Source organism: Passer domesticus, chromosome 3 (assembly GCF_036417665.1).
Source record: "Passer domesticus isolate bPasDom1 chromosome 3, bPasDom1.hap1, whole genome shotgun sequence".
In the NCBI taxonomy this organism is placed as follows: Eukaryota; Metazoa; Chordata; class Aves; order Passeriformes; family Passeridae; genus Passer; species Passer domesticus.
The window spans coordinates 109,554,557-109,566,335 of NC_087476.1; the positions used below are offsets into that span (position 1 = coordinate 109,554,557).

At 38.3% G+C, this 11,779-nt stretch overlaps 1 protein-coding gene across 6 annotated transcripts in view; it reads left to right on the forward strand.

Annotated features, from left to right (window-relative positions):
* The window catches only part of GPCPD1 (glycerophosphocholine phosphodiesterase 1), a 43,159-nt gene that overhangs the window by 14,176 nt on the left and 17,204 nt on the right, over positions 1-11,779 (forward strand). For all 6 annotated transcript variants that reach the window (XM_064415041.1, XM_064415040.1, XM_064415038.1 and 3 more), the window contains exons 5-8: positions 5,208-5,283; positions 7,108-7,149; positions 8,325-8,448; positions 10,965-11,208. In XM_064415041.1, the coding sequence (XP_064271111.1) occupies positions 5,208-5,283; positions 7,108-7,149; positions 8,325-8,448; positions 10,965-11,208 (486 nt within the window). The remainder of the gene's footprint in view (positions 1-5,207; positions 5,284-7,107; positions 7,150-8,324; positions 8,449-10,964; positions 11,209-11,779) is intronic.

An 11,779-nucleotide genomic window follows, 5' to 3' on the forward strand; every position in this document is an offset into this window, starting at 1 on the left:
TTTCAGTGAAGGATACTAATTTCAGATGAAACACAGTTCTGTTTTTTTCATTACAGCATGTGAAATAGTCTAGTCAGAAACTGGTGTTTAAATTGGTACTTTGAGGCAAAGGAAGGGAAGGCCAGTAATAGATTTATTTTGCTGTGGTCAAACTGAGGTCAAAAGTAGGTTAATTCTTAGAGCTCAACAGCTCTGATGGGACTCTTACTTTTTTTTTTTTTTTTTGCAAATGCCCAGAAGTTTAAATGTAAGCATAAGTAGCACACTCAAAAAGCAGAGTTAGTGAGCAGAGGCTGAGCCACAGTTAAAAGACAATACAATTTCTGTTTTACCATTTGCAAAAGTTTACCCTCTGTGTTGGTGAGTGTGTTTCTTTGAGTAGGTGCTCTGTGTCGTGCACACTTTTGCACCGTGTGATGCAGGGCCTGCCAAGGTAAGTATGAATTTTATGCAATACCAGCATAAAGGGCTTCTAAGTGTAAAGAGCAGGAAAAAAGGAAACCACCCTACAAAACAAAGCATGTGAATTCCTGGGGTGCAGGGTTGTCAGCTTAGTGGTGTCTGACCTTTTAAATGCACAGGACTTCTTATAAACTAAAGTCTTTTGAAGGAAAGAAATCCAGGTACAATGTCGTTTTCTTCCTCTTTTTGTAAATCTCTTGCTGAACAATGAAAAAGTGCCCAGAATGCCGTGTACAGTATAGTGCAAGTGAGAGAGTACATGGAGAATTTTAGCATTAAGGAAATGCTGATAAGGAAAAGATACTTTTAAGTTAAATTATTCTGCATGTTTTTATTTCAGAATTTTTTTCATTAGGCATTGCATGTGATTAATCTAAATTTGACAAGCTGGCAATATATGATCTCTGACACTTAATTTTTTGTATCAATTTTATGTGTAGTGGAACAACAGTGCAATCTTAACTCTATGTTCAAGTCTGAGTGTATGAATTTGACATCACATAATTAGTAAATCGTGCTGAGGACAGATCCACCTGAAGTTTGCAACTTCTACAGCAACTGCATCTGTGAAGATGCTTGAGTTGGATGTGGTGGCAAAGATGGGGCTGATACATGTTTACACAGAGAAATGGTAGTTCCTAGATTACCCACAGTAGTGCTACAGCCTAGATGTAAAGAGAAAAGAGATCAGATAATGGACATTTTGCTAAAAAAAAGTCTTTTTCTCACTTCCCTTTAAGAAGGTCATAATTTGATCTTAAATTTTTTTTACTTGAGGGAAAGTATGATGTAATGGAAAGTCTTGTTTGTAGTGAAGCATATTGGTGTTAACATAGTTGTGGTTGTGTAATTAGAGCAAGGGTTTTTTTAAAATAATCAGTATATTGAAATTCATAGAATTGTTGCATGAATATAAATATATATACAAAGAACATTTTCCTATAAAATTTGTGTCAGGTTTTGGCTCCTGGATATCAAGAGATTTTACTGTGTTGCAGACATTTTGATCTTAAGCATTTAAAAAGAAAAATAAATACACACACTTGGATGAAATGAGACAGTAACTTAAACTATTTTTGTTGAGGTTGTTCTTTCATTGAACATAGTCTGGGACCAGTGAGCTCCCTGTGAGGGTCTTCGTGGGCTTTATTCTACACTCACTTTCTGTTTGTGGCAGTGGGTTGTGAGGGGGTTTGTGTGAGGCACACCAAAACTCCCTTGGCTGGAATTTGTCTTCTGTGTATTTTACATTTTAGAAGAATAATTTTACATGCATTGTTTGCATGATGCATATTGGAAAGCCTTAGTAAGGAACACACCTTAATCTTTTCAACTGTGTTCTGTATTTGCTTTTAAAACTGTAAATAAGCATGCAAGTTCAGGGTTAGTTCTTTCAAGGCAAGTGTGAAATAACTAAGCTGTCTGTGTATGTAGCAGGACTTTAAAAACTGGATTGGAGGACATTTTTCACACTTTCTGCTTAATTACAGAGGATTCAAATGAGAGATTTACTTTTATAAAGTGCAATTAAATTTAGTGCCTGGACTGTAGTAATAAAGTTGAAACTTAGACCTAGACTCAGTAATTAATGCCTTAGAAAAGCTTTTTGTAGATTAAGAACCCTTGGTTGTCATGATAGTAACAAAGGCATTATAATCTGCTGAGATAGCAGATTGTGTGTGAAACTGTTATTGGAAGTACCAGAGCTATAAAATGTCTCCTGAGCTCAGCATTTCCTGCCAGGTGACTTTTATGTGCTGCTGCCTTGCAAGTGGGATGCGATGGCTGAATGGCTTTAATTATTCAGTTTAGTGCTTAATTATTGTCTTCTACATGGTACAGAAATCCAGAGAGATTTTGGTCAGAAATGCAGCTTTAGCAATTAAGCCTAATTTAGCTGTTTCATATTATTGAAGTAGATTATTATTCTTGAAACATAGTTTTAATTAGTGAAGTGCACTTGGATAAATGTGTTTGTGTGGCGTTTTTAAGATTTGGTTTGGATTTTCCCCCACTCTAATGCCTATCTATTGTGTTGCCTTAAAGCAGGAACCCAGGAACTGATCTCCTAAATTACCATTTTAAACATCCACAGAAGTGTTTGCATTATTTAATTGTACTGAGTACCCAGGCACTTGGTGCAGATGGTGCATCTGCTTTCAACCTCCAGAACCATTATGCTAGATAGGCATTTTTCCCTTCATTTCAAAAGTGTCTAATGACTGCTGGGGAGGGAGGCCCCAGCTTCTCATAATGGAAGAAGACTTGATTTTTAAAGAAAGTTCTTGAATGTCCTTTAGAAACTTGAAAATTGAATCAGATGTTCAGCTAATCAAGATCAAGCAACATAACATTCGTGTTGGCTTTAAAAAAAATAAAAGTGTCTGTATTAGTAGAAAAAGATCCACACTGACACTTACCTCAGTGTACTGCCCATGGGATGCTTGATGTGACATTTGAATGGATGCCCTTTTAAGACTGTCATCTAGAATCTCTCCGTTTAGGCAACGTTGCCATACTGTTAATATTGATGAGACATCATTTAGTTCTGCTGCTCAGCTGGGCTGCTTTTCAGATGTGGTCAGTATATGCCGTGGAAATGACATTACTGTTTTGACCTCATTGTAACAATGGCTTCGGTTACATGTAATTAAAACGTTTTTTAAAAGCCTGTAAACTCAGAGAGGGTCTGAGTAGAAATTGAGAGGGTTCTTAGTGATGTCTGTGCCTGTTCTCTAATCAATTGCCCTTTTTTTCCAGGTAGCTTTGCTTGGCTCTTGTTAGTGTGGAAAGTGTTGAGGGTTCCTGGGATTAAATGCACAATCAGTCCATTGTATTCCTTTCAGGAGAGGAAATTGTGCTGAATGTATCTGGCCTGGTGTCCTTATTGTTGGGATAATGTCATTCAAATTTATTCATCATTTTAGAACCTAACTTTAGAATGGACAGTTACAGTAGTGTAAGAAATAAATTGGTATTTTCATACAATGCACTGGGGGTTTTACAAGGAAAAACCTTTGCTTACCTTCTGAAGGAAACAGCTTGGTCCATGTTAGGAAGATTTGCATTTCCCAGGTTCACAAACTAAAGCTGTACGTGTGTTCATGAGATCTTGCATGCCTGCATGGTGGGAGTAAATGGCAGCCTCCCTGCTGACAAACATGGCTTGCAGCTTTAGAAACTGTCATTGTGACAGGCAAATGTCACTGTGCTGTGAAAGGAGGGGAAAGAAACTTTTCATCATTTACTTTTCTAGAAATCCTAAGCATGGTCACTGTGACAGCAGTGACAAGTTGGGAACTAAAACTGCCCCATAACAGGAATCAACTGGAAGCAGTAATATAATTTTATTTATGTTTTGTATGCATTTTGTCTTTAAAACGTAACTAAGCATATGTGTTTTATTCTGACATGATCTTTAAGTGTGGATGCCTCTGAACTCATTAGGAACATTGCTTTAGCTGAGGCTCACAGAACAAAGCCATCCTACTGAACACTTCTTAAATATTTGGTGTTTGCTATTAACTCACCTTGCTTGGGAGATTAAATATGCTCAGTGTATGTCAAGAAATCCTATCTGCATGTAGAGAATTTATTGGGTGAGCTGTAATGGAACAAAGCATTGTGGTGCTGTGTAATTATACTGCTGAGTTTGAACCTTGTCTGGATGTCCCTGTGGGGCTGAAATCTGTTTAAACAAGAACCTGAACTGCTGGGATGAGCTGGCGTTGGAGTTTCCATGTCTTTGGCAATAGTAGCAAATTTTTTTGGAAATAAGTTACTTGGGCTCCAAAACATCAAAATGACAAATTGCAGCTGTTTGGTAGTGGTTTTTACATCTGAGAGTAACATCTGTGCCATGCTAGGAGAAACTTCTCAGGGTGACTGAACTGGTAACCAGGCATGTTCTCTGTTGTTAAATTGTGGTTACCTAAAACCTTTTATCTAGAAAGCTTTTTCAAAGTTAAATTGTTCTGAAAGAAGAGTTTGTGTTACTTTTCTGGTTATCTGAGTCTTGGCTATGTTTGTCAACAAATGTATTTTTTTGGTGGACAGTATTTTTTTTAAATGAAAGTATCTAATTTATCCTGCTCCAGTTGGAATAGACTGCAGGGTCTTCATTGCTGGCTGATTGGGTCAATTATTTATGTTTTAATTAGATGATAAATAATTTGCTTTCCAGTACCACAACTAAAATAACTGTGTTTTATAGTCTTTGAATTTAGTAAGGTAAATTTTGAAGGAGAACTCACCCCTGCAACTGCTATGTGCATGAGTAGGTGCTGAGTGCTGTTTGGAATTAGAGATGTGGGTTTTTCATAAACTGTTGCTGTAGATTGAGAACAAAGTGAGCACTCTTAATGAATTCAGAGATTTTTTTTTTTTTGGTATTAGAAGGAAACTAAAGTAGTCCAGCAGAGTATCTGTTAGCAGTAAAGGTTTAATGATTCCATGTAACTTCTCTGCCATGTCAGACTGTCACAAGTTTTGTCATATGTATTCACAACACATCAAACAGAGTCATCAGCAGTTGCAGGGGTAAGAAGCCTCATCTGTTTTCTTTCTTTCTTTCTTTCTTCTTCAGTCTTTTTCTCTCTCTGTTCCTCTCCCTTTCTTCTTCTCCTTCTTCTTTTACTTCCTTAAATCTCTTAAGTTTAGTTCACAACCATCCCAAACAGTTTCATGGGTACAAAGTCAGATCTAACAAAAGAAATTATTGCAGACATTTAACTTTTAAATTACAGACTATCGATGGTCCCTGCGAAGTCATAGTTCACACGTGGGAGACTCATCTACAACCACGATCAATTACCCCTTTAGGTATGGGCATCAACTGCATCTGTTTGAGGCATATGCATAAGATTGCTGATATGCTGCACACTGGTTTAGAGGGATTGATACCTGTAGTTTTAAAATACTTAAATTTATTAATGTGTGGGAGGTATAGACTTTTTTTTTTGCAAAACATGGGCCTTACTCTCAAAATATATATGTATATATATGTAAGTGGCTTCAAAATGGGAGTGGATGTGAAATTCTTTGCTGTCATCCTTAAGATTATGTGGGTTGGTTTTTTATTGATTTGAAATTTTAATAATTTTCTGTAAGCTTAATTCTTTGAGACTAAGGATCCATATGATCTCTTTAAAGAAAATGCGGGGAGGGTATGATATTCACTGGTATGATATTGATGGTTTTTTATTTAAGTACTATTTAATTAGTAAAATTTTAAACGAAAAATGTTCAATTAGGCTCCTGTAAGTAAATGGATTAATGAAGGTAGAAACATGAATGCACTTATTTACCCGGCAATTTAGCAGAAATGTATTTTGCTGGAAGAAAGGGTGGCATGCAGACTTGCATATGAGTTACTAATGCTTTTCTGAACAGGGAAAAAGTTTGGGTTTTAAGAGTGACTGAAATAACCTTTGAATGTAGCTTGTAGTTTAGATCTCTTATGCTGCTATGGCATGTTTTATGCACTGTCTTTTCTAGCACATAAAAAATACTATTTTCTCCACACTTAGCAGTTCACATTTGTTAAGAAACTTTCTAATTATTTGAAAAAATGTATTTTAGAAAGAAGGCGGTATCAAAGAATCTGTTAGTCATTAATAGTACCATGATCATGTTCTGTTCTCCCTTTGCCTTTTTTTTTAAATTTCAGTTGAGTCAGTAGTGTTTCTATTCATGTAAGAAGGTTATTTCTGTATTTGTCAGTAGCTGATAAGAGAAGCAGCCTATCCTCTGCTAGGGCCTAGACTTTATCTCTAAATTTAGGTTACTTCATTCAAAGTAGAGATTTTTTTTTTTTTACCCCAGGTAATACTGAATTCTTCATAAACAGTTTTTAAGAAAATGCAGCAATGCACAGTATGTTAGCACTGAGTCATTTTGATCCTAAATTGTTGCTTGTGGTTATTAAGAAATTAGATTAGGAGCCAAATGATTCTTAGGGAAAAAAAAGGGATTAACCACTGGAGAGGCAAAATTATGTGAAGCTTTGTGTTTTGAGAAGTGGATGGTTTGTTTAGACTATCTTTTCTGTTAATACTGATGAATTTACTTAGTGCCTTAGGATTTCAGTTCTTAAAGCTTTGGAAAGAGTAAGGATAAAAGTAAGTGTGCAGTGAGCGTTTTCAGTATTTCGTGCTAGGTTGGTTTCTGTCATGTGGGCAGAATAAGCATTTTAATTGTGACTGACTTGATTTAAAAGCTTTGAATGTGCAGCAGCAGGACAACTTTCTTGTATGTTTGCAAGAAAATTTAATGTCTTTGACACTATTTTGACACGTAAAGCATCTTAGATAATAGTGGGATGTAGTTATCAGCAAAATACTGCAGCAAGCCAGAAAATAGTGCAACCTTTTTACTCAGTTCAGATTCTTAGAAGCGAAATGTGGTGTTTTGTGTGTTGGTTGGTTTTTTTGTGCAGAAAGTGAGAAAACAAACATAAATTGAGATCAATCTTTAGAGAAGGTTGCAAAAAACATGCTGCTTTGTCTGTTTCAGTTCTCCTGCATTTTTTTAGATACACTTTTTAGAAGTGAAGTGGAGAAGTAGAATTAATTTAATTTGGCAATGATTTTTAAATGTGAATACTAATTACTTTTTTCCATTCTTTTCCATTCCTTTTAATTCTAGAAAATGAAATTACTGTCGATGATGGAAACTTTGGAATCTGTAGTAAGTGAGCTATATTAACCTTTATTCTTTACCTTTATTCTCTATGAATTTATTTTAAGCAAGGTTAAGTCTTGTAACTGAAAAATGTTTGAAATGATAGGTTTTGAGAAGAATTGCCTATGATAGTTTTCTATGCTTTTACAGATATTTTTGTAACTAGCATTTGTGAATTCACACTCAGGCTGTTACCCCTTCTAACGTTAATAAAAGAGTGCTAGGAAGAGTTGAAGTCTTGTCACTCTGATGGTGTTAAAGGTTGAAATTTGGGAACTATAAATCATGAGCATGCATTTTTTGAAAGTACAGAATAGGCTTAGCTTTTTCTTAATACCTAGCTTTAGAAAAATTCTCATGCCTGCACAAACATAATCACTCACGCTGAATGTTCCCACTCTGCCTCTTCAGTCAGAGATGCAGCTGCCAAAGGGTTCTTGTAAGCCCACACCTCATGTTCTTGTGTGTGCACCAATGTCTCACTTCTGACAGTTCTGACCCACCTCTCACTTAATGTTCAATCCTCTAAAGTAGCTCCTTATCATACCTCATAAATCTTGTCTTCAAGCTTTTCCATTTTCCCCTCATATCCTCATCAAATGATGGGTTTGGCTCTTTAGGAACTCTTTAAAACTGTAGGGTTTGCTTCAGCACCTGCTTTGCAGCTTGTGTTTCTGGTCCTCCTGCTTGCAGGCTTTCCTTGTTTTGATGGTCAGGTGAGGATTCTCCACACTTTTCATCACAGCTGTTGCTGTAGCCTGTCCTGCAGACTTGCACTGCTTTACTGGCACTGATTATGATGAGCTAATGGACACTTGTATCTCATCAGAAACAGGGAGCCTCTGACTGCATTGGAGCCCTCAGAGTTCCTGTCAGTATTATTCCATGTGCTGAGAGATCCCAGGACAAGGGAATGTTCCTCAGTGCTGTCCTGCAGATAGTTTATACATGATCATTGTTGCTGTTTAATGCCATTAAAAACCAGCAGACAACTGCAGTTCTTGGTGGCTGTTCTGGGTAGTTCAGAAAGTCTGGGGAAAGGCTGCACCCAGCTTCTTGCATTACTGTAGATCACGGCTGGTGATAAGGAGGATTATCTGGAAGGTGATGGCAAGAGGAACTGCCTAGATGTCCCTAAAATGAGTTACTAAAATGTCTTCTCTTTGTTTGCCTTTTGATAGATAGTATTGAAACTGTGGATGCTGGGTGGCTGACATGTCAGACAGAAATAAGGCTACGTCTGCATTATTCCGAGAAATCCCCTGTACTGATTTCTAAGAAGAAATTTAAAACATCAAGGTTTAGGTAAGAGCCTGCTCATCTCAGTATGCAATTTACCTCATGTTAATTGTCAACACCAGGGATATATATTTTTTTTACTTAATTGATGTAGCCTTTAAGTTAATTTTGGGTTACTAATAGCCCAATTTCCAAGTGTTAAAGCACAAATATTTACTCCATAATTGTCTTGGTGTTTCTTGCTTTTTGGCTGGAAGTGTAGTGTTCTTAGGTTCTTACTAGGATCTTCTTAATTTCTTACAACTCAGATTGGTGCTGTTCTCTGCAGAGATGCCTCAAAAAGCAGGCGTTTTTATAACTCCACAGTTAATTGTCAGAAATGGGTGTCTTAGCCCTGGTGTTTAGAGCACTCCACTGTTGCACACAGTGAATAAGGATTTGGCTGGGTGGTTGGCCTGGATGTTGTGGTCAGCAGCTTGATGTCCCAAGTGAAAACCAGGGATGAGGGGTGTCCCTAAGGGGTTGGTGGTGTTTGTGACATGGAAAATAGGGTTGAGTGTCCCTTCAGTAGTTTGCTGATGACAGCAGCCTGAGGGGTGCAGTCGCACTGGAGGAAAGGGATGCCATCCAGAGGAAGCTTCACAGGCTTAGGAGTTCAGATCTCACCAAGGCCAAGTGCAAGGTTCTCCACTTGAACTGGAGCAATCCCAAGTGCAGGCCCAGTGGAGAATGGATTGAGAGCACCCTGAGGAGAAGGACTTGGGAGTGTTGGTGATGAGAAGCTCGATGTGACCCAGCACTGCACGCTTGCAGCCCAGAAGGCCAAGTGCATTGTGAGCTGCAGCAGCAGCAGCAGTGGGGCCAGCAGGGTGAGGGAGGGGATTCTGGCCCCCTGCTCTGCTCTGGTGAGACCCCATCTGGAGAACTGCATCCAGCTCTGGGACCCGCAGGATAAGAAGTACATGGAGCTGTGACAGTGAGTCCAGAGGAGGGAGACCATGGAGGTGCTCAGAGGGCTGGAACACTTCTGCTGAGGACACAGGATTAGAAATTCTGTCTTCTTCAGCCTAGAGAAGAGAAGACTCTGGGAAGACCTTTGCAGCAGTCCCTAAAGAGGGCTGAAGAGGGGCTTTGGACAAGGGCCTGGTGTGATAGGACAAGGGAGAACTGTTTTAAACTGAAAGAGGACAGGGTTAGATTAGATATGAGGAAAACATCCTTTAGTGTGTGGATGGTGAGGCACTGGCACAAGTTGTCCAGATTTGTAGGTGCTGAGACCCAAGAAGTGTTCAAGGCAAAGTTGAATGGGGCTTGGAGGAACCTGGTTGAGTGGGTGTCCCTGCCTGTGGTGGGGGGGGGTTAGAACTAAATGATCTTTAAGATCCCTTCCAAACCAAACCATTCCATGGATCTGTTATACTTGATTTATTTCTTTCCTTCAAGTTTTGATTTGATTCCCCCTCCCACCAATTCCAGATTTGCTGATGAGGGGAAGATTTATTTAATAGGATGCTCTTCACTGAGATTTAATACTTACATTGTGTTCTGTACAGTTTTGCCTGTTTTCCTTGCATGTTATAGCAGGTAGAGCAATTTCTGAAGCCAGCTTCTTGTCCAAGTTAAATGGTTGAAATAAAACTCAATAAGCTAGTTGCATTCACTAAATACTCTGTCCTAAAATGTTGGATCTGTCCAGTAGTTTCTGTGACTGTCACTTGCTATGGCAGTGTCATTTTTCAAGTTTCCGGAGTATCTGTGTTGTAACTTCTTTTATTTTTTTTTATGAGGATATATTTCAATGTGGACTTGCTGTAATAGATTTCCATTATTGTAATTATTTCTTTGAGATATGACTTCAGTTTTACTGGTGACTTGGCATCTATAAATGATAATCCTATATCTCATCTGCTGTGTCTGTGATGCAGGAAGGGATTTGGTTTACTCATGTATGCTTACTTCACTGACATAACTAATTTTGTCTGGGAGGTTTGCTCTCTATGATAAAGGACTTTGAGTCTTATAGAGGTTTATGCTTCTCAGTTCAGGATTTTTCAGAAATCCATTCAGTTTACATGCTCATTTAGGATTTTTCAAGGGACGTAATTGCATCAGCCTATATTACTTATGTCTATTAGAGTATATTTGTCTGCTTTATCAGAGAGACATAGCAGCAGCCACCAATGTTCCAGTCTTGATCTTGATGATGACTGCTGTTTTCAGTGCTTTTCCTTAGCCTGTTGGCATTATGGGTGTCATCCTGTACAGGAAGGCTGTCTATTTGGCAGCCCAAATAGTCTAGTGGAGTGTAGCTTTTCAGACCACTAGTAGAGTTTTCCAATTTACCCAGGTTCAACTTCTAGCAGTGACTTGAGCACTGCAATCTGACTAAAATAGGATTTATACAATGGCTGCAAACTCTTGCTCGTGTGAGGACACTGTATACAGTCCTGTTCTGTGAGTGGTGGAGTTGAGAAGAATTCTTGTGTCATACGAGCTTCTGCTCAGGCTTGTTCCTAAATCTTTATCTTTTGTAAAGGCACTGCAGTGACTTAACCATTTGTTTTGTGTTTCTGGTCGAGTAGAGTAAAATTGACCCTAGAAGGGCTAGAGAAGGATGATGATGAAGAAGGCCAAGAGAAGACATCCCCTACTGTCCCTCAGAAAATGGCAAACACGGTGGAGTTCTCCTGGATCAGTGACAGCGACTACATATGTCGGCGCACTCAGCCAGACTGTGGCTATATTTTGCAGCCAGACCGATGGATAGAATACACAATACAAACCATGGAGCCTGATAACTTGGAATTAATATTTGATTTTTTTGAGGTATGTCTCTTTACCCCTAAGAAGCAACTGCAGTCTGCCTTTTGGAGCTCAGTTGTTGTGAAGATTCCACTGTTGAAACAGAGCTACTGCCTGATGTTCTTTATCTTTTGTTTACGCAAAGTGTGAGACTTGACTCCCAGCCCATTGGTAGAAAGGTTTTTGTGAGCCTTCTTGATGTGGCACAGGAGGTTTTTCAGTTCTGCTTTTATTTAGAAGTCAGTACAAATTAGACTTGAATCTGTGCGTCTGCAGTATTGCATGCTGTTAGGTTGGCTTGATATTAATCCTTTATCAGAGCTAAGTTATGCTTCTCCTGCTTCAGACTGTACAATGTGTGTATGGATTGGTTATATCACAACTATCGAATCTAAATTTTTATATTAGAAGCAAAAGACATTTTTTTGAACTAACTCATGCAGATTAAAACTGGATTCTCACTACTGTGTCTGTTATTTTGCACTGTTTTTTCCCCTGAAGGGTCTTAGTATTTGAAGTTCTTTTTAAAAGAAAGCAACTTGCACAGAATACAGCAGAATAAAGTTTTTTAAGCATTCTCTTTTTGGTCTGAAAA